General features: G+C 34.5%; 1 protein-coding gene across 4 annotated transcripts in view; it reads right to left on the bottom strand.

The window, feature by feature from the left end:
* Nucleotides 1-22,877, bottom strand: part of LOC105227755 (ion transport peptide) — a 90,927-nt gene extending 68,050 nt beyond the window's left edge. Inside the window, exons 1-2 of one of the 4 annotated variants that reach the window (XR_007422348.1) lie at nucleotides 22,781-22,877; nucleotides 22,635-22,696 (exon numbers count right to left, since the gene is read on the bottom strand). Coding sequence is in view for 2 of the 4 variants with exons in the window: in XM_049452812.1 (XP_049308769.1) it covers nucleotides 1,685-1,765 (81 nt within the window). In the remaining 2 variants the exon portion in view is untranslated. Of the gene's footprint in view, nucleotides 1-1,684; nucleotides 2,850-7,266; nucleotides 8,123-22,634; nucleotides 22,697-22,780 lie in introns of those variants that run through there. The other 3 variants (XR_007422347.1, XM_049452812.1, XM_049452813.1) reach the window with 3 other exon arrangements.
* Between the last annotated feature and the right edge of the window lie 546 nt (nucleotides 22,878-23,423).

The following is a 23,423-nucleotide window of genomic DNA, read 5'->3' as shown; positions in this document are numbered from 1 at the left end:
CAACTCACGCTCGCATAGCGCTCATCACTTGTGCAAATTATTTGCTAAAGTTTCACTTTAATTTGAATCAAATAAATAATCTGCATGACCTTTTTTACTAACCCAATTTTTGCTCTTGAAAAATTTATGAAAAAAAAATGTTAGTTCATTGACTGCAGAAACCTGACTCTTTGGAGATTTAGCAGCAAGTTTTCTGTACTCGTACATATCGTATGTAGTTTAACACATTCAGCAGTTTCAACTACAGTTACAAGGCTGCGAAGATAGCGAAGCTTAGAATAAAAGAAGTGGAAGGTCTATCGTACAATTTTATATTTTTTTAACACTAAGGCGAACAAAATTTCCAACTTTAAGCAAAATCAAGCTATGAAGATAATATTTAATGCAGTATTAGTACCTCTACTATGATATACAAAATAATGTATATACATACATACATACTACTGTGGGCAAAAAATAGTAAGATTTTTAAACTTAAATTTCGCGTGGAAACCCGTTCGTCGAAATATTTTTTTCTTTGTTCGTATGACTGTCACTGTCACAATAATCGTTAGTGTTTAATTTACGCCGGTCTTTAAGAAGTACATAAAGTATATTTAGCGATTTCAACGCTGAGTGAAATTATTCAACAAAGATGTTCCATTAAATTTTGCGAAAGAAAATTTCTGCCTTCGGTGATAATTGTTTATCGCTAGCAAGTGTTTTCGATTGGCACAAATTATTCAAAGAAGGTCGAGAAAGCATTGACGACGAACCACGGCCAGAACAGCCATAAACATTAACTAATAATCAGTGAACAAAATAAAGGAATGAGAATCAACGATTAACAGTCAAAGATTTTACTGGTATCGTTGGAATATCGAAAAAATCAGTAAAAACCATTTTGACAGATCATTTGGGTCTAAGAAAAGTAAAATCACGATTAGTGCCAAAATCACTAATTTTTTCGAAAAAAGCGACTCGTTAAGGTCTGCGAAATTTCCGACTACCAGGATGTCATGAAACGTATTATTACTGGCGGCTAATCTTGGATCTATAATTACGACCCGGATACAGATGATCAATCGCCCGAATATCGTGGCAAAGGTGAGCCGAAGCCAACAAATCACGTCAAAGCAGGTCAAAAATCAAGGTTAGGTTGACAGTTTTCTTCGATTATCGAGGTGTCGTGCCCTTCGAATTCCTTCTGACCGGCCAAACTGTAAACAAGGTATACTAACTATTTGAGTGTTATGCGTCATTTGCAAAAAGGTATTCGGAAAAAGAGGCCAGAATTATGGTCCGACAACTCTAGGTTTTGGCACCAAAAAAATGCACCGTCGCATACTGCATTGATTGTTCATGAGTATTTTGCGAAATTTTCAACCGAAAACGTGCCGCAACCACTATATAGCTTGGTGTGACTTCTAGCTGTTCCACAAACTTAAACGACCGCTCCGGGGAGACCGTTTTGACCTTGAGTGCATCCGATGCTAATGTAATGTATTTTCTTGTTCTAACTCATATTAACCACAGATGACCGATACGTCTGGATGAAGTAGGGGGCAGCTCACAAGGAGCTGTAGCGCCAAACTATGATGATAATGACGAACCTTTTTTGTAGTATTGGGGAAGTGTAAATATGTTATAAATTAAAAAAACCATAAATAACTTAAATAAATTGAAGGCCCCCTTTGTTTCTTACCTTAGACACAACCAAGTTGCGTGTGTATTGCACGGCTTCTTGTAAGAGTGTAGCCAAATCTCGTGCAAGTGGATGCCACATGAGGAAAATTTTATTGGCTTTTGTTGTAGGTGAAATATTAAAGGATTTTCAATGCTGATTTCGCGCTTTGCTGTATTTTAGACTAACACTAATGGCTGGTTGACAGCGAAAGCGAGCGAAAACTTAGCGCTACACTTTTCTAATTCAATAATTTTTTAACCGATATATATTTGGGATAATTCAACACACTCTTTCTTTTAGTAACACTATAATTTACATAGTAGGCGTATGTTGCAACACTATACTAATATTTGGAACTGCACCAGCACTGGTAATATTTTCTTTCCTTTACGCACTACTTTCGTACATAACTGCGCTAATATTTGTATATAAATTTAAAATTTTTCTTTTCGTCGAGATTTTTTTGAAATCACTCGTTGACGGTGACACTCACTTCGTAACGTTTATCGTAGCGCATCTCTAGTCGTCGTCGATCGGGTGGTGTTATTAATCGCCATTTTGTATGAACTTTTGTTAAATCTTTATGTGTGCGTTGATACAATCGGCACAGCTGATACATCAAGTTGATTTTTTTATACAAAAGCGTCGCAACGAAATCAAACCGTATGCAACTTCCTTGGGGTGCTGAACTTCGACGAACGCGTATTTATGTGTATTGTAACTTCTCGTATTCTGCACTTAAGTGGCAATTGTCGGTGCAGGCGCGTAACGAATGTTGGCGTTTAAAATTGCAATGGCAACGCCTATAAGAATGCCAAAGCTAATATTAGCGATGCCGATGATACTACAGTTGTTGTTGTTGGCGTTGGTGTTGGTGTTGAATTGTATGTTGTTGTTGCCGTCGGCAGCAGAAGTACTTTTCTTGCGAACGAAAATTGCGTAAATCAAAGTCTTGAACATCGCGCGTTTCCCGACTCGTGTTTGTTGCTGTATCAGAGCGTGCATTCAAATGTGTGTTTGTTTGTTGTCAACTATGTTCGTTGTCTGCTTCACATGTGTGCTTTCAAGCTCACAAAACGTACACTTACACATTTGTAAATGTCAATTGCGCTTGTTGTTGTTATTGTATTGTATGCGGGTGACTAGCAACAATTGCAGTCAATATGCGAATGCGTTGGCTACTCTACGAATTACATACACAATTTTATATATCTCGAATATTTGGTGTAGAAATGACACAGCGGCTCAAAATGATAGCAACACCTTATACAATATGTTGTCAGTGAGATTTGGATCTCAGCGATACTCTAGCTACATGATATCCTACCATTAAATTAAGAGAAATTCTTGAGCATTTCAATTCTATGGCCTACATAAAGAAACTTAAAAAAATTGTTTTTTTAACACCCAAAAGAAAACGTCAGACCTCTATAAAGTATACAAGGTTTGTCCGGAAAATAATAGAACTGAGTCAACTTAAAAAAATTTATTAAACTAATCGTTACAATTCTTTAACAACTTTCAAAATAGGCTTCTTTTGCGTCGATGCCAGCGCGATTTCCAAGCATTGAAGACGTCACTGAAGGCATTCTCCGGAATATCCTTGAGAACAGAAGTGCATGCTGCTTGGATTCCCTCTGACATCTCAAAATGCTTGCCTTTCATCGGCGTTTTCAGGCAAGAAACCAAAAAAAATCCGGGGGGCCACATCTGGGCTATAGGGCGGCTACGGAAGCATTGGTTCACCGGCCTTGGTTAGGTAGCTGCTCACAACAAAGGCGGTGTGAGCCGAGGCATTGTCGTGGCGCAACTTCCAATCGGCTGCGATGTCTTTTCGAACCCGATTGACCCTTTTTTTTGAGTATCTTAAGGACTTACACGTAAAACTTGGCCTTGACGGTTTGTCCAAGAAGAACAAATTCATAGTGGACGATCCCTTTGATGTCAGAAAAGATAATGAGCATCATTTTCACTTTGGAGTTGCTCCCTTTTTTGGGAGGAGAGGTCGGCGTATGCCGCTTGGAAGATTTGTCTTGGGATCATACTCAAAGAACCATGACTCCTCACTTGTGATTACGTTATTCAAAAATTGGGGGTCACTTTCACACATGTTGAAGTTCTTCAATAAGGCGCGTCATTTTTTGACATAGAAGCTGTTTTCGAGAAGTCGATTTCTTCTCGATCTTGGTCAACTTTTTCAAATAAAATGTTGCAGAATCAGTCAATAGATCACTTCTGGTCCTATGTATGTGTCTCACACCTAACGTAACCAAACATAACCTAAAAGATATCAGTAGCATTGAGATTCCTAGATGTAACTATTATTTTGACCCGCTGTGTATCTCTATATAAATTTATAAATTCCACATTTGTATGTATGCGTTGGTGTGCGAGGTTCAGACCACTCAAGCGAATGATGCGTGAGAAAAATTATTTAGCAACTTTCATTTAATACTGCTATGTATAACACTTCTATTAATACATACTTTGCTGTGCTGAATATATCGAGTGGGAAGCGTTAATGGTTACTGAGCACGAGATACCCCTAAAAATCTATTAAATAAATAAATAACTGACTAAACTTGAATTGAACAGGCGTGTGTAGGAACCGATGGACCGGCGAGCGGTTGCGTGCGATCGCAACAACAAAAGACACACAACATTCTACAACAAAAACGAACAGCAGAGGAGCCGCAAAAACGAACAATTGCCACACGAGTGCTGACAATCACAAACAGGCAATTACACATTAAATATTATCACGAGATTCTGATTTTGTATCATTTACCGCCGTGTATGTGTGTTTGTGTGACATAATAAATTATTTCACTTTTGCCACCAAGACTTTACTTGACATGCAAATATGTTTGTTTGTGCTTTCTCACAAATTTGTTTGCTTTGTTATTATTGCTTATTTTCTTTTGATCATTATTTGCTTTAATTTTTCCGTATTTTTATCATTTGCCTTCATTTGCCACAATTGCAGCCCAAATGTGTGTATATGAATGTATGTATGTACAAATTCAAAAATTTGCTGACTCGAATGACTTTAATATCACCGATATACACTTACGATAGGTACACACACACATATGTATATATGTATATAGACAGCACTACTGTGCTATTGTCCAGCCTTTATGCATATTCATCATTATATTTGTTGATTTGTTTGCGTTACGCATAGTTCATGGCATTTTATTTTGTGAGCTTTTTGTTTTATGTCCATTAATATGTGAGCATATGCGTGAGAATGTCTGTGTGTATGTACATATGTGCATAGTTGAGCAGGAGCCGCTAGAGCAGTGACATTCAGTGCCAGGCTACTTGCCCCCGAAGCTATTTAGATTAGTTCGGTCAAATACATATACATATGTATATGTATGTATGATACATAAGTACATAATTTGTATATATTTATTTTATACTCTGTGTGTGCTTGTACAACGTTGGCACCGAATGTGAAAGAGCGTAACTTCGCTCGATCAACTGTCAAATGTCAGTAGATGTTACAGTGTGTACAAGTGTATAGTGATTACAGTGTTTCACAAAAGATGAACAATGAAAAATTTGATTCACTTCAGTATATTTATATCGTGAACAGGGAATATTGATTTTGCCAAGAAGTTTGCAATAACCAGAAGTAACATCACTCTATATAATATATGTGAATAAAAAAAGGAGCTGCCTTCATGCCGCGGTGTCTGAATTTGGTATCCCCGCAAAACGTATACGGCTGTGTAAACTGACAAAAGCTCTGTCAGGATCGGGAAGGACCTCTCTGAGCCGTTCGATACTAAAAGAGGTTTCAGAAAAGGCGTCTCCCTATCGTGCGACTTCTTCAATATACTGCTGGTCAAAAACTAAGAGCTGCAGATCTTAATCGAGCAAGTACAATTTTCTAAAAGATGTACTATACAGCTACTGGCGTTTGCCGATGATATTGATTTCATTGGCGTCGTTGGTTCTGCTTTGGATAAGGAAGCAAAGCAAATGGGTCTGGTTATGAACGAGAACAAGACGAAATACATATCTCCTGTCATCAAACCTACAGTCGTCACACTCGCGTCTTGGCTCCCACATCACGAATCAAGAGACAGTAGCTGCGCTGGCTATGTCATATTATCTGTTTGGAAGAGAACATTCCCGCTTTGAAGGTTTTCGATTCAGTATCCGCCGATGGAAGCAAAGAAAGAGGAAGACCTCCACTCCGTAAGGGAGGTATACTACTATCAGGAAAGGCTACTCTGTCTAGATAGTCTATCTTTATTTCTGCTTAGAATGAATAAGGTCAGGTGAAACCTCGCCCTAGAGTGTGTATAAGAATGAGAAACTAAGAGGTAAGCCAAATAATTTTTATTACTGAAAATTGAAATCTCTTTTAGAATTTTGTACACGGTCTAGAGTCTCTATAAAGCTCAATATATCATATTGTACGAACACTTTTGGCTAGTACTGTCTGTGTGCATATTTAAACTCGCGTCATTTTACTTTGATTTTAATGTTGATTATTTTCACGAGTTCACACACATTTTTGATGCTTTTTGTTTAGGTCTTCAACAATTTCTCTCTCTCCACCTACTACTTTTTATGTGGATATTTATTTAATGTGCCTTAACGAGCAATAATCGCAAGAATTGCAAAAAATCCTGGTCAACACTTGGAAACTTTAGTGAATTCTGTTATATTACTACACGTGTTTGCAGAAGTAGATAGCAGATAATTTAGGAAATTCTTTTTAGTTTTTAACTGACTCAAAAGTAACTGCCAAAGATGCGGTGGTTGATGATACAGCGATTGATCTGGCCGCTGCATATATTCTGCATATAGTGGAGCTATGATAAGTATCTAGTAAACCAAGCCTCTTACACAGAAGATAGTCATATCTTTTTGCTACCTTTCGTTGTATTTGGAAAGTTCAGTTTGCTAAGTAAGAGATAATAATATAAAACCTACATCTTAAAGTTCTCCTTTGTGAAGCTGTGACGGTGTTCGAATTTCCATTAAACTATCTGTCACTCCACAGATCTTCATTTATAAAAGTAGTCGTCGCTCAAAGCAAAAAATCGGATTAGAAACAGTAAGGTTGCAGATTTCTGAAGTTAAGTGATTGGTCGTTAATGTCAGTTAAAAAGGAACCCTGAGTCGAATACGGTTTAGACTCGGGCAGATTTACATTCCTCATCAGCAGAGCTAATCTGATTGATTGTGCATTTGAACTACTTATAAATTAACAAAAATAACTTATTAATAGGCAATGATCGACATTTCGATTCCGACTCGGCTATAATACCGTAAGCGGTGTCTACGGTAGCGCAGAAGAATAAGATCGACATTTTCAGCTACAAAGCATTGGATTTCTCGCTCAATTAGGCGGAATGGCTGGAAAATTGAAACAGAAGAGGTTAAAAAACCGATTTTCACAACATTTATAACGTGTTATTTTTAATTTTTTTTTAGTTAAGCAAGAAATTAATATTTTGTAGTATTCTAAGCTATGTTGCAATCGCAGAAGCAAACGTTTTACGTTTTCACGTCGCAATTAATTTTCCAAAAATTTCCACGCATCATTCACAAGAGGCTCGTACGCGCTGTTTTACCTTCCCCTTTGCGTCTTAGCCATTTTACGGCGACTATTTTTAATCCGCACAACTTTATAGCTTATAAAAATAAGCAATTAAATAAATTCTCTTAGCGCGACACCCAAGTTCCCAGACATTTGCGTTTTATTTGATTTTTTTATTCTCGTGTTTTTTGTATTTTATATTTTTTATTTGACTGCTGGCTTTACGAAATTCCAATGTCGCTCAAAATTGTGCAAGTGCGCCGACTATATCCACCGACTGACTATCGGCTCATGGACTGCAATAAATTTTCGAAGAAAATGATTTTCGCTACACTTGACGGCACAAAAGGTTGACAGCAAACATAAGCAACTTTTATTTTTACTTAAGATTTTTTTTATTTTATTTATTCTTTTATGAAACTGGTATACATATATGCACGCAGATATGTGTGTGTATGTGTGTATATTCGGTTGCGTACGGGCGCACTTTCCCACTTCCGTTGCACACACTCAGGGCGCGTCACTTTCCGACGTTGTTGCACGCAAGCGACACACGACGCATTGCGAAAGAGCTCAAACTCAAATTTATTTAATTTAATTTTCCACTTTTATGCTTATTACATATAATTTTATTTTATTTCAAACTTCACTGGGCACCAGCTTTCATTGATTTAATTAGTGGCACATATATTCGAAACTTTGTGTGAGAATTTCATGAATTAAAAATAATTTTATTTCGAATACGCAAACTTTGCTTTGTGAATATTTTTTGATCAAAAATTATTTTTTAGAATTTGTAGAAATATATTTTATTTTGCTCGATTTAGTTGGAAAACAGACGACGCGTTATGAGCGCATAGACGCCACAGACTAAAGAACACTGAGAGTTAGACCAAGTGACTAACTAGCTAGCTGGTTGACTGGCTGCAGGCTAAGTCGCTGCAGACAGAGAAGACGACACTCAGACAGCAGACAGGCGATAGGCGACAGGCGACGGCGGAGACAACGAAATATGCAAACGACCAACGGGCAACGGGCAATGGGCAATGCCGGAATATGAGGCAACGAAAAAAAATTATAAAAAAACGCAATGAAAAACGACCAAATCCGAAGAATTAACAGCAAAACAAAAACAAATCCGTTGAAAATGCAAAAACACTGGCCTCATGTCACATACGACGACGAGTCCGCGACAAATGCGAGCGAGCAGCAAGTGAATGAGTAACTGAGCCAACGGAATGGAGGCACTGTGGTTACTGAAAGGCAAAATATTTCAGAGAGAACTCGAAAAATAGATATTTCAAATAGTTTTTGAGTTACAGCCTTCTAAAGCGTAGACGCTCAGTTCAATTAGCTCCATGAGTTTATTTTTAACGCTATTTTTTCAAAACTACATTTTTCAATTTTTCAAATTTGCTTCCACTTCCCCTTTTTAAAGTGGTTACATGGGTTTACGGGTTTAAAAAAATCTAATTTTTTTATTATTAAATTCTACAATACCTCTAGAATATTGTCCTAAATTTCAAAGTGGATCCGAATAATAGTTTCAGAGATACAGACTTGAGAATTTGTGCGCTCGAGGCTAGCTAGACCAAGTGCGCCGTCTTTAAACGCATATTTGAAGTTCTGTTTTTACAGGATTGCTCGAGAACTACTCAACCGATCTTCCTGAAACTTTACACAGGTTTTTGAGATACAATTCTTAAAGACTTTGATGAACGTTTTTTTTCGATTACAACCATTTAAAAAAAAATGTCGCGAAATTTTTACTGAAATTTAATTTTTTTGAAAAAATACTGTTTTTTTACTCGAGGAAACCCATGTAACCCCTTAAAATTCCACCATTTTATCATGAATTTGGAAAATATCTTCTGGTACAAGATTATCTAGTAACTTGAAAATAAGTAATTGAATTTGTTTCTTCCAAAGTTTTATTAGTAATTAAACCATACAAATTTTGAAATACATACCTGATTCAATAGTTTTTTTTTAATTCCTAAAAACCAATCATTTTGCCAGCCCTACTAGGTATTCCTCTTAAGAAGTCTATTTTATGAGAAACACAAAAACTTGAGTGGGAAAGCGTTCGGAGAGCATCGTGAGCAAAATTAAACGAAATTTGCTCGACAATAGTCTATAAGCATTGGACAATTAATAGAGTCTCTCAAAAACTCTTATGCAGCAACCGAAATATATTTAGACTCAAATCCTTAACCTAACTTTTGATATCTCTAAATAGCACATCATTGAAATGTTTTCGAAATACATGTGTCTATCACCTTTGACTCACTGTATTTACTCCTACAAACCCCCAACGCTGTATTTAGCATGTAGAAGTGGCAGCAAGCGGGGAGCAGTCAGTAGCGTCGACATTTTCTGGCAGCAGACATCACGAAATGTTTGCGCGTGTGTGCGTATGAGCACCTACGCATACATACACACACACACACACCTCACTATGTTTCGACGTGAGTCTCTCCTGAATATTTTAAAAACAGTTTTCTGTTACAAATTTCGAGAGTACGCATATTATAGCAATATATAATAGATTTAAAATTTGTTGTTGACATACTGTAACTATAGCGAGATGGGTATTAAAAAGGGAACAACAATATTGAAAAGAGTAACAATAATAATAGCAAAGATTTGCGCTAGCAACATATGATAACAATGAGCAACACATCAGCAGCAACAACAATAAGTAGTGATTATGTGAATGTGAATGCAAAAAAGGAAGCAAAGAAAACGCAAACAAAATTTAAGCGATGAAGCGCTAATGTCACCACTGTAGAGTATAAAAAGGGGGAGAAGAGCTCCCGCTGAGGGGCGGTACGCTGCGAACAGCGGCATAATTCAGACATGCAAGCGCAGCGCGACATAATGATTTCTTTGTTGTCATTATTATACGAATGCGATTATATTGCGGCACATGACGATTGAGTCAAAGCTGAACCAAATCAACGAACAAGCCAGCGGGCGCATTTACTATATGTACATATGTAAGTATGTATGTTTATAGTAGATATGTATGTACGTATGCAAGGGGGGGTGTTGTGGCGCTGGCATATTATATACATATATAAGTGTACAGAGTGCTGCCATTAAGTTATCGAAAAAGCTACATTTGCATTCTCGAGAAGTTTTTGACTTTTCGAAATCTTTAAAGATAGTATCAAAAGCTATTATATTCTTCACAGGTGCATTTCTTATAATAAAAAAGGATATAAAAAACTTGTGTCTTGATTTCGATCGGTTAAGTTATTTGAGATCGGTTCTTTAGACAACAATCCATGCCTAATTTCGTCTATCTTAGAATCAGCATCAACACAAACAATATCAGCCTTGGAATCCAACACAGAATTATTCTTCCGAACTGGTACTACCTTTGACATAGTAATCAATTGAAAAGTAAAGTGCTATCCCGACGATCAAAGACCACACTCTACAAATCCCTTCCGTCATGCTTTATGGTACGGAGGCATAGACAATGACATCTTCTGATGAGTCGACCTTAGGAGTGTTCGAGAGAAAAGTTTTGCGAAATCTTTATGGTCATTTGCGCATTGACAACGGCGAGTACTGCATTCAATGGTACGATGAGCTGTACGAGATATACAACGACATTGAGATAGTTCAGCGATTCAAGAGACAGCGGCTGCGCTAGCTAGGTCATTTTATCCGTATGGAAGAGAACACTAAAGCTTTGAAGGTTTTTGATTCGGTACCGGCCGGTGGAAGCAGAGGAAGAATAAGACCTCTATTCCGTTGGAGAGATCAGTTGGAGAAGGCCGCACTTGGTATCTTAAATTGGCGTAAGCGATGTCTACGCTAGTGAAAAAGAAGAGAGAAGAACTTGGTGAAGATATATTATCGAATAAAAAAGTTCTCTATACAAAGGCTTAATTGGATCGATCAGTTTATATGGCAGCTACATCCATATTGAAAAATATGGTAATATAACATTGTAGTCTGATCTGGAAAATTTATTCGGAGATTGCAGCATTGCTTTATTCTTTACCAATTTTCGTAAAAAAAAAACTCGTAAAGTAAAAAATTTTACCAAACAAGGATTTGGTTGATCAGCTGTAGTGGTCCGATATCAATGGTATCGACAAATGATCAACATCTTGAGTGTGCAAAATTTCAGTTCGATACCTAAAAAACTGAGAAACTGGTTTACGTTGTGGGTAAATATGTGAAATGACCCATCTCCCTTAGTATGGCCTACAATTAACCTTCAGATCTTCACAACTTCACTCCAGAAAACGCATGATAACCTTAAAATTCTTTCTGAACCACGCATGGCAACCAAGTATAAGATATATAGAAATATTAAAAATAATAATTTAATTCTAATTTAATACATTTTTAATAATATTATGTATGTTTTACTTCACAGATTTATATTTCACGAACAACTTTTAATAAAGAATATAGATATACGTATATATGTATATATATATTAATTTCAATTCATATCCACCCTAACCAAACTATAATATAGTAATGTATTATCACAATTCTTCAACATTCAACAGTCTCACAGTTAATAATAAACGAAATACCAAAATTACAATGTTTTATTACACGAAACGAAAGTGAAAGCGAAATAACATTTACTCGTTATATGAACATAAGTCTGGCAGCAACTCACACTTATACAAACACACGTGTGTAATTGTATGTTCGCCTGCGCTGACAATGTGAAAATTATCAAATTGGTGCACCCACGAATGTCTGATAGTCACACACACATAAAGTACATACATATGTAAAATGTGTAATTTTGTAAAAGTGGATACGATCTACTTCTATTCACATATGTACTCGTACATATAGATGTATGTATCTAAATTCATTTGCTTGCCAAACCAAGTAGTGAAAATACTTAGCCAAATTTAAAAAAGGTTAAGAAATTATTTTTAAATAGAAAAATATAATTTATTATAAAAAACATTTTTTTTTTACTTTTTAAGTGTTTTTTCGACCGTCAGTCATTGTATGGCCAATATCTTCTATTCGAGCATTTTTTAGATTTCCGGCACGGAGAAGGCCGGACTCACTACTAACTTGGGGGTCTATGTTTTAGCGCACGTAACTCGAAAAGTATTGAATTGTTTAAAAAAATTTACTGTGTATTCTTAAAATATGTAGAAATCTACATTTGAAATATTGAAAATTGAAATGTTAGTGTTTTTGTTATATCCCTAAAAATCGCCGTTTTTAGGCTGATAGTGTGCCTCTTAAAGAAATCATTTTTTAAAAATTAATTTAATAAAGTGTTTGTAAATTAACAATTTTTCGAAGTCAGTCAAAGCTAAAAAAATATAACAGACATTCGATTCTCATATATTCCGTTTCATTGTTCAGTTGCCATTGCAATTCACTGCTGGGTAGAGATGTAAGAATAAAATGGGCAGCTAACTAAGTGGAATAAATGTTATGCATATGTACAAATATGCCTATTTACCTACGTATGTCTATACAATCTACCATTCATAATTGTCTGATTCATAAATAAAGAATGTTGCTGCTTAAAATGTCATAGGAATAGTCGGCATACATTTACTTGATAGTATAATGTTCCTATATGCTACTGAATAGACTGTTTATAGATTTATTAAGTAATGTTTAACATACGCGGTTCCTATCAAAAATTTATGAATTGGATTCTGCTAACCATGTTTCAAGCATGGATAAAAACAAAAAGCTGTTGGACATGGTGAATTATCGGATAAGCAATTAAAACTCAAGTTTGGGTGGAGGCATCTACAATTGGCGCAAAATTCACAATCCGTCAAATATTGGTGAGGTGAAGAGCCAAAAAAGACGGATCGATACTCAACGTCTACATATTGAACTTGAGGCTAACTCCGCTAAGTGCGTCGTCTTTAAACGTGTTTTTCTCGAAACTATGTTTTTGAAGTCGGTTTGCAAGATTTCTCTAGAGCTACTTAACCAATTTTCATGAAATTTTACACAAGTCTTAGAGATGCAATTCTTAAAGATTTGGACGCAGGTTTTTTTTCGATTAAAACCTTTTTTTGGAAATTTTTATTTTTTTGTATAAATGTCTGCCAAAAATACAATTTTCAATTTTTTTCCTTTGTCCTAGTTTTAAGTTAAGGCTTTAAGTTAAGGCTTTTTCTTTTCAGATGACCCTGTAAGGAGTTTTCCCGTCAACGCGGTCACATTTTTTTCCGAGTGATCACCGGAAATGGCGTCGCAATGGCCGAGTTTAAAATAATTTTTTTCGAAAAATTTCAGTTTTACTTTGTTAATAGTGTATGTTTGTAACAATAAAAAATTCTAATAAAATATTTAATTTTTTATATGTGAAAAAAGTTGTTAAAAAAGGCTGTATTTTATCCAAGTAAACCCATGGAACCCACTAAGTCATTCAATTATTGGCACTTCTTGTTTTTTGTAAAATGTTGCCTACATTTAGGAGAGTAGCAAGAGATAAGTAAGTGTGAACATAAAAAACGCAGAAATAACCTTATGCTAAAAGAATCCTACTATCAAATACTATCTAAAAAAACCACTATCAAAAATTTTAAAACCGTTTAGATTAACTTGTAATAGAGAATTTCAACTCAAGAATATATATTATAATTATTTACACTACTTCAAAGATGTATGTTACAGTTAGCTTAAAAATGTGTGATTTAAACACAACAAAAAATAATAAATAACAGGATTAATAACATTTCAATTATTTTAGAAGAATACTTTTTCCTTAATATAAATATTGCCTTAGCATTTAGTCAGTATTAGGAGCCGCCAAGCGTCGTCTCAAATACAAGTCAACAAATTCCATTGATCCTACATACAAGCACGCTTGTCTACTTTTTTATATCAATTCACTTTTTATAATATCAGTTACCGCTCAACTTTGCAAATTTTTTAAGTAAATTCCTTAACAAATGATTGAACATAATAAACTGGAAAAATGTCGATAGTAATAAAGCTGCATAACACACACAAACACTCACACCAATATTGTCAAGCGTACATGCCGGTGAACATTTATTAATAATTACGAATTACTTGTTTAATTAAAAGGTGGGCACGGCTGCTTGCGATTTAGATTTCAACAAATACAAATCCATTGTCCCTTCTCAGTCAGCAACTTCCGCATATTTGCATATAATTATAGAATTTAATATGGAATTTTATATACAAGTATTTAGATTTGTTGTTGTAGGTCGTATTGCAGTTATTTATCGAAAGCAAATCTTTTAGAAAGCAATGCAGATTATAATTTGTATTATTTACATGCAAATATTTGCAAAAAAAATTTCAAGTGATCGGAAGTCCTTACAGTAAGAGGATTTGCTCGCTCAAAAATGCTCTTCAGAGTTGACTCGCTAGCATTCGGAAGTTTTCGTCGTGTGCTTTAGAATGAGATGAGATCCATATAATAAATGAAGTAGCTATTTTGTCTGAGAACCTCTTTCTGTTTAAAAATCATAGTGTTGGTATGAGAGAGATATCTAGCAGAAGATTTTAACATCTCTTCAGGGATACACTTAACACATATAGAATTATGTTTAGGGTATGAAGAGTGCCAATACTAGACGAACAACAGGCAAAAATCGTAAAAAATAGTTGTCAACGTAGCTGAGAACCCTAACGCATCATTTCATCGCTCAGCGACAGTGTTCGCCAGATTTGTCTCGCTTTCTTTTTTCTGTACTGCAAAATCCGCTTCAGAGACAAAAATGATGGTCATACCAAAAAAGGCTTATAGATAGGTAAATATATAGAAAATATTAAAAAAAAGAGTCCAAAGGTCCAGTATTCTGAATAATTCCAGAAGCTTGCAAGGCGCGACTGAGGTGATGTAATCCGTGTCCACGTATATGGAACCTAGGGCTTTTAACCTGCTTCTACAAATTGCGGGGCAGTACAGAATTAGGTGTTTTGTAGTTTCCTGCTTCATGTCGCAAAAACCGGCAGTTGCACAAGAGACTATGCCCATGCGACAAGGAGGCAGAATTTGTATCGCGGGAGGTTGATCATTTCCTTAAACCTTCCAAGGTTGTACCCTCCCAGAAGTAACTTGACAGGGCGCATTCCTGCTGCCTCTCTCCTCCATGCCGAGCAACTCTTTTATAGTGTAGGACCCCACCGCAATGCACGATTCTGGCCCCACCATCCTGTATGCTGCCGCAAAGCCGGCTAATTCCTCTACCGTCATTGCCGGCTACCCCTTTATGCCCGGCACCCATATTAGATGTACACGGTTGCAAACTGATAAGCGGTTCAGCCTTATCATACGCTGAGATCACCTTTAGTGCCGCTTGACTATCAGTAAATATAGACACTGGTAATTATAGTTGCGGTGCATTGCTGACTTATAGCAAAGACTTCTGCTTGAAAGATGATCGGAAAACATCCCATTGGTATGGATAGTTTGGTATGCGGTCCCGCAATGTCTACTCTAATGCCTTCCGGTGTTTTTGAGCCGTCAATGTATCACTTATTAGTGCTGCCCCTAAGTAGTAGGTCGAGTATGGAATCGTTCCAATAAATAAAGTTAACCCTCTTCGTAACAGCGCCCCTTGGAAGAAGGGCCAGACGCGTGTCTTCCCTTACGGCCTTCAGTTGTTAATATGACATTATCTTCCCTTTGCCAAAATCCTCTGCTGTCATGAGCAGCATCGTATGTTTCGCTATCTGCCTAGGCAACCGAGGCTTGGAAATTGGATCAAGACTTGATATGTTTCTTTTATCTCAAAAAAAAACGTATTTTGAAGCCGTTTATAAAAATTTGTATTAATATGTATGTATATATGAATGTATACTTTTTGTTAATCTTGCTCAAATTTGACTTCACTTCACATTAATATTTTACTGATTGCTTTACTACTTCTCTTCTAACAATTTCTAGCCTTTCGCAGACATCGTTAAACATAATTTCTATTCGATTTTTTAGTAAGAAACGTTCATAAAAGTAGAGAGTGTGAATTTTTTATAAGCATGAGTGCTATGTACTCTTAGGTACTCATAAATGAAAGTGCACTTCAACATTTTATCAGCAACAACTCAGTGCTGATTAGTAAAGCAGTCATTAGTGAATGTACAAAACTCAATATCAAATTATGTATTACTTTTAACAAGTGCTGATTTTGTTTTTAAGGGTACTCAAAATTGGTACTTAAATGATTCAACTCCAACTTATTGCGAAATATGAAACATATTATATAATCCTTTCTCAACCTTTCAAAATTTTGCAATCTCAATAGTAAGTACGCCAATTGCATATATGTATATATACATATGTATGTCTATATAAATCAGATGGTAGGTAAGTGACAACCAGCTGACTGCATTTCGATTAGCAGCTGATCGACGATCTGATTAGCCATTCGCTGCGGCCGACTAGTGTTAAGAGCATCTGCAAACAGCGGAAATTTTCGCAGCACAATTCTGGGCAAATACAAATAACATACAAATCCAAGTAAATATATGCAATTAAATGCATGTGACGGCGCATATATGTACATATATGCTAAGTACATATGTATGTGCATATGTAGAATGTTCAATATTTGTATTTTACACCTGCTTGTTTAACACTTAACAGCGACGCCAATTCGACAGCTACACAAATATACACATACAAGCATATATATATGACAGACATGTTTGTATGCAAATGATTGTAATTGATCTACATCGCAAGGAAACTGCGTAAAACTCAATCAATTGTTGCTGTAAAAGTTTTGTGACACTTAAGGTGTGAAATACATAGCTTTTGATATTCTTAAATTTGCGTATAAAATAATAACTTAATGCTAATTACAGGTTAAGGCTAAAAGCATAGTAAAGTGTTGAATAGAGGGCGATAAATCGATTATTATACTCATTCAAGAGTTTGTGGTAAGGATTATTTTTTCTCTCTAAAGTGAGGTGGCACAGATTACCATTAACAACTGAATGATTCGACAGAATCGTTCGTATTTAACACACAGATGTATAAGGTTTGACCATAAAAGAGCATATCAGAAAATTTTAAAAATTTAAACCGGTCTTAATACTTATAAAAAAAACTGTAGTACCTCAAAACGCGCCAAAAAAGACATTTTCATAAAATGTTGATGGCATTTTTCTTTAGAATGCATGGCAACGAAGTTCTTCATTTGAGGTTTAAATATTGCTTACAAAGATATGGCTGTAGTCGATATAGCAAAATTTTACATAATTGAGGTTATAGTTTGCTTCAGCAGCAATAACTCTTTACAAAGTAGCCTCTCTGTACACACAGGTGCAAATATATATATGTAAGTGAAACTTTAAACGCGTTTTTCTCGAAACGACATTTTTCAAAATTGCTGGTTAACTCAATGAAAAATTAACCGATCGACTTCAAATTAAAACTGAGTATTTTTGCATACATTTACTATACAATGACCTACGATCTTTTTGATCGGTTGAAAATCGTCAATTTGGCATTAAAAAAAAGACAATTTTTTACCTATAACAACGATTTTTTTCAAAATTACGCCATTTTGTTAATACATTGATGATGTTGATATTTTTCAAAGAATGTAAAGAAATATCTTTAATTTTAATAAACTTTACAATTTTTTTTTGTTTCAGGTACTCCTTTGGCCGGAATCACACCAACAGTTGGGGCACTTTTTTTTTGGCACCTCCGAAGACAGCCCATAACTTCGTTATTTTTCAACGTTTTCGTAAAAAAAAACATTCTTAAAATATAGCAGAAGATATACCTTTTTGCGGTCAAAGAAGTCCGAAAGATTCAATCGCGTGTTTTCTCTTACCTAATCACCTAATTTTTCAATGCGTCACACTGGTATAGCCCCTTAATAAAATCTAGAGAACATTTTTTAGTATGTGGCATAATAATATTTAATAAATAAAATCAGGTCGATACTACCCCAACTCCCATATACTACATAAAATGATTTTAGTTTTTCTAACAAATATTATGGCGAATATGTCGGTCTGTACATGAGTTATATATAGTATGCATATATAAAATTGCTTGGATTTAAATCTTCTGGTTGACATTTTACACCTTAAGATACATATTTCCCTGGCTTTCCTGCAAGTTGTAATAGCATAAAATGCTCGGTTGAACCTGAACATAGCCCTTATTAAGTTGTTTGTTATATAGTCTTCATTTCTAATGAGTTCCTTCATGCCGATACTATTTCTTTTTTCAACCATATTAGAGACTTTAGCCTTGGTCTAGTGTGGTATCTGGCAGGGATAAAACCAACTTGAAGCAGTATTGAAACAAATATGTAGAGGGCTAATTCGAGAAAGAATTTTTTTTCTTGTGGAAAAATTAAATTGCACTAATAACTAATAAATAAAATTAACTTTGAGGTTAGAAAAACACAAATATATCACAATTAATCGATTCCAATTAATACAGGAATGCATTTTAGTTTAATACCTTTTTGACTTTCATAACTGAATATATATTCATCATGTTCGTAATATTTACAACAATTTAAGTGCAAAATAACTGTGAAATCTCAATTCAGATGAAAGTAATGAAGCTTACCATTTTGAAGTTCTCAAAATAAAATCACAACACACCAATAATTTCCTATTATCACCTCTTAAATCCTCTTAAATGTGGTTGTTGTTGTTGTTGTTGTTGAGGTTAAGACGATTTAGATTGCTCAGTATGTATTTTTTTAAACACGAATATTAATTAAACAACATTTATCGTGTCGATCGGCAACACGAGCGCTTTAAAAATGCATGCATTATGTTCACATGTTCACATACATATGTACATATATCGGTGCATATATTGGTCTATAAATAACAATGGTTGCTGGTTGTTAACCGTAATGTCTAACGAGTACTGCAAGCGAATGAAAGTCGGTCTAAAAATAGCTACACAACTCCGCAATAAGCACAAAATACGGCAATAAGCCGCATATAAGTCGATACTAAAATAGCAGTAAAAAAACGGAGTACAAGCGATGACTGTATGGGTGTGCCTGAGAGTATGTGTGGCTGAGGGTGTGTGCATGTGTGCTGTTGTTAATAGATATTAAACGCTTTAATAACTGCCAACAATCCGTCGAATGTACACACGTGAGAGCAGAATAGATGCTGGGCATTAGCTCCGCATTGCAGCGAGTATTCGATTTTTACAATTGTTTGTTTGATTAAAAACCGCAAATCTCAATATATTTATTTATAAAATGCGATACGATTGTGAAATGTGGTTTGTAATGAGATATCAAATCAAATGTGAACTTTTGTATGAAACTACGAGCAGCACACCTAGTCATGTATTCCGTATATATGTATATATACATATATATTTATAAGAATATATATATATATTTATTAGATTAAAGCGTGTTAAGCCCACTAGCGGCAATTTGTAAATTATCGATAAAAATAAATTGATTTTTTGTGTTTATATATTTTAAACCAGAAAAAATATTCTTGGAAGCAAAGTTATAAGATAGAATTGAATTTATTTTTAGATCTTTTTATATGGAATTTCATGTTAAACTGTTCTAACGAATTTTTTTCAAGGTAATCTCATTGATGTGATTGAATTTGAATAAAGATCAGAGTCTAATAAATTTGGTCAGCCACGTATAGTATGACAAAACCACAAAAGAGAGGAGGTCGGTTAATATTTTTAACCTCTTTGAGCAGTATAGATTGTAAATGAAAAATGATGTTAAAGGGAACAATCGGCATCTGATCCTCTTAAATTGTTAAAAATCCAACTATTCAAATCCAATTATTCTAACCTTTTATTAAACCTTGTAAAATCCTCTACTGGGGATCCCGAAGTTAAAATTTCCAATCCCAAAATTTATCGATTCCAAAAAGGTTAAATATACAAACTTTTTTACTTTGACGCCTTGTTTCAAAATTTTTCTATATCTTTAAATAAACATTTAAAATTTACTACTTTCGGGATCCCGAAGTTAAAATTTCCAATCCCGAAATTTTTGGATTCTCAACTCTAGATATTTCAATAAACAATTTAAATTTACTACTTTCGGAATCCCGAAAGTAGTAATTACCAATCCCGAAATTTCTGGGTTCTCAAAATGTTAAATATGGAAATTTTTTTTTTTGAAGGGTTATCTCAATATTATTCTATACCTTTTATTAAACATTTTAAAATTTAAAATCCGAAATTTCTGAATTTTCAAAATGTTAGATATGCAAATTTTTTTACTTGAAGGTTAGACTCAAAATTATTCTAGACCTTTTACTAAACCTTTTAAAATTCACTACTTTCGGGATCCCGAAACTAAAATTTTTCAAAACCGAAATTTCGGGATTTTAACATGTTAAATAAGTAAAACTTTTTACTTTGAAGGTTAGGCTCAAACTTATTCTAAACCTTTTATTCAACATTTTAACTCCTCACTACTTTCGGAATCCCGAAATTAAAATTTTGCAATCCCGAAATTTCGGTACTCACAAATCTTATTAATATTGCTAACCTTAGCGCGCACACACAACAAATAAGTAAGCAAATAAATGTGAGCACACTTTTGTCAGTTACTTTGTATGAGCAAATAACGGCGGCAAGTTTGTTTTCTAAGTCTTCGGTTTCTCGCATGACAAGCAAATTTATATGCACTCGATATACAACTTCCACACTGTACATACATATGTATACTATATATGTGTGTGTGATTCGTATATTTGCTATTTTTATAACAATTGATTCTTTATAAATAGTTGAAGTGGCTGTGCTTATTAATGAGGCTAATTCTATGCACGCTTATTTTTTATACGCCTTCTATGTGTGTAAGACATATATGTATATATGAGTGTGTTTGCTGAGTTATTGAAAGGATTAGCAAACTACATCGAAAGAGCTGTCATATTATTTCGGTAGACAATATTGTATTTCTGTTCGCAGCTTTAAAAGAAAGAGATCTCAAAATGATTATCAAATAATGAGATTATCAGGAGAGTAGGAAAACAATGGATAATGGCAAGCTGCCGACTGGTTTCTACAATTAAGATGATGTTGGGTGTTAGAAAGCTGAATTTAGCTTGGCAGCTAAAATAAGTAAGAAATTCATAGTTGCAACTGTGCTTTCGATTTTCTTCTATCCACATGAACTCATTTGCAATCTGGAATCTTCAAATTAAAACACATCAGAACCATTTAAGAAAGGCAGGCTACAAAAAGAAGTTCGATGTTTGGATACCACATAAATTGTCTGAGAAAAATTTAATGGACCGATTGGTAGCAGGAGACGAAAAGTAGATCCAATACGACAATAATGTGCGAAAAAGATCTTGGTTCAAGCGTGATGAAGCTGAACAAATGGTCGTAAATCCAGGATTGACGCCTCGAAAGGTTATGAGCTGCTCGAGCTATTGATTCTACATTTTGCTGTCAATAACTGGTAATATTGAAGCAAGCAATCGAAAAAATGGCCAGAATTGAACAACAGAAAGGGCTTCGTCTTCCATCAGAACAACGCTAGACCACACACATCTTTGATGACTCGGCAAAAACTGGGAGAGTTTGTCTGGGAAGTTTTGATACATCCACCATATATGTAGCTCTGACCTTGCACCATCTGACTACCACTTCGGTCAAAAATAAGTTGAAGTATGATTATAAATACGAAAAGACTTTTTCGACTACACTATATTTTAAGCCCGGTGTTGGGAATTCAAATAAAAATTTAATTTTTTTATCCAAAATGTTTACGATTTAAAGTTTAAAATTGAAAATACTATTTTTTGATTTTAAAGAAGTACGCAAACCTAAAAAAATGTAAATTCTGAACCAAATTCTTAGTTCTTAATTATACGCTTGGGATTAAAGTTTTTTCTAATTAGTTAGTTTTTGGGTTTACATTTTTTAATCCGCTATGTGTGATTTTTTATTTTTAATTTTTTAGGGATTGAATTTGGGATTACAAAATAAAAACATTAAATTTTTTATTATTTTAATTACTTTTTTGCAACCCTGATCCTAAGTATTTGGAATTACGAAATATAAAAAAAAATATTTTCTTTTTTTCCCGAGTTTATAATTAAAAGTTAAAAAATTTTCTAGCGTGCGCGTACTTTATGTTGTAGTATTGAAAAGGAAATCTTTTTTAAAGAAATTATTTTTTATTCCAGATATTAATTTCAAAAATAGTTTTTTTAAATTGCGACTTTAGGATTCAAAAAAAAGTTTTCTAGTTGAAACAGAAGTTTGTAAACTTTCTTTTAATAAAGGGAATTATTTTCTTTGGTAATCGAAATTAAAAAATCTAACTTTTTTTTCATTCAAAATTTTTACACTTAACTAACAAATTCCTACTTTTTAATAAAATTTTGAAATGAATGCAATATCAATGTGCTCGCGCCTAAAACTATACTACTTTTGTGTATAAACTAATGTACGTCACTTACCATTTTGCTAATGTTGTTGTTGTTTTTTACGTAAACGACAAGCAAGTGTTGCTGAATGCAAGCTGTAAATTAATTAATAAAACACTTGTTTAATTAAAATCACGCTAATTGTAAACACTTAATTTTCTTAAGGTTAAATATATTACCTTTTTTTGGTTGGTTGACTTGTTTTTTGTGTGCAGCACCAAACGCGGTCAAATGTTGCTTGCGATGTGTTGACTTAGGAAATTTGCAAGCGGTTTATATACCGTTGAGATGCCACAGGAGCAGGCGTTAATCCTCGCGATTGCCGCATCACTTCCTCGCACTTCCGACTTTCCGCGGTAGCACAAAAAAACGAATTCGAAAGAAATAAACGAACACCAAACACACCCACAAGGCAATCGCATAAAGATAATAGCGATGCCAGAAAGGGATACAACCCTTTTGTGAAGAAAAATGAAACTGCTGGCATGTTTTAGTGTACTTGCTGGAGTGCTGAAAATATGGGAGACGGAAAAAAATTTGGATTTGTTTTTGTTAAATAACTCAATTCATTAAAAAAAATTGGACTTTGGTCCAAAAATATTTGTTGGTTGAAAATTTGGTAAAATATTTTTTTTTATGGTTAGGTTGAATTTATTTAATTATTTATAATTGAACAAACCCAAAAATATTTTCAATAAAAATTCTTAAATCTCTTCTCTTCTATACCCAGGTCAGAATTAATTATCCAATTATTATTTTTTTTTGTTAAAAGTTTCAAACAGCTGCCACACTCCTCGAAAAATATATTCATCTATAAACTAA

The sequence above is a fragment of the Bactrocera dorsalis genome, chromosome 3 (genome assembly GCF_023373825.1).
Source record: "Bactrocera dorsalis isolate Fly_Bdor chromosome 3, ASM2337382v1, whole genome shotgun sequence".
In the NCBI taxonomy this organism is placed as follows: domain Eukaryota; kingdom Metazoa; phylum Arthropoda; class Insecta; order Diptera; family Tephritidae; genus Bactrocera; species Bactrocera dorsalis.
This window is presented reverse-complemented; position numbering and strand designations above follow the sequence as displayed.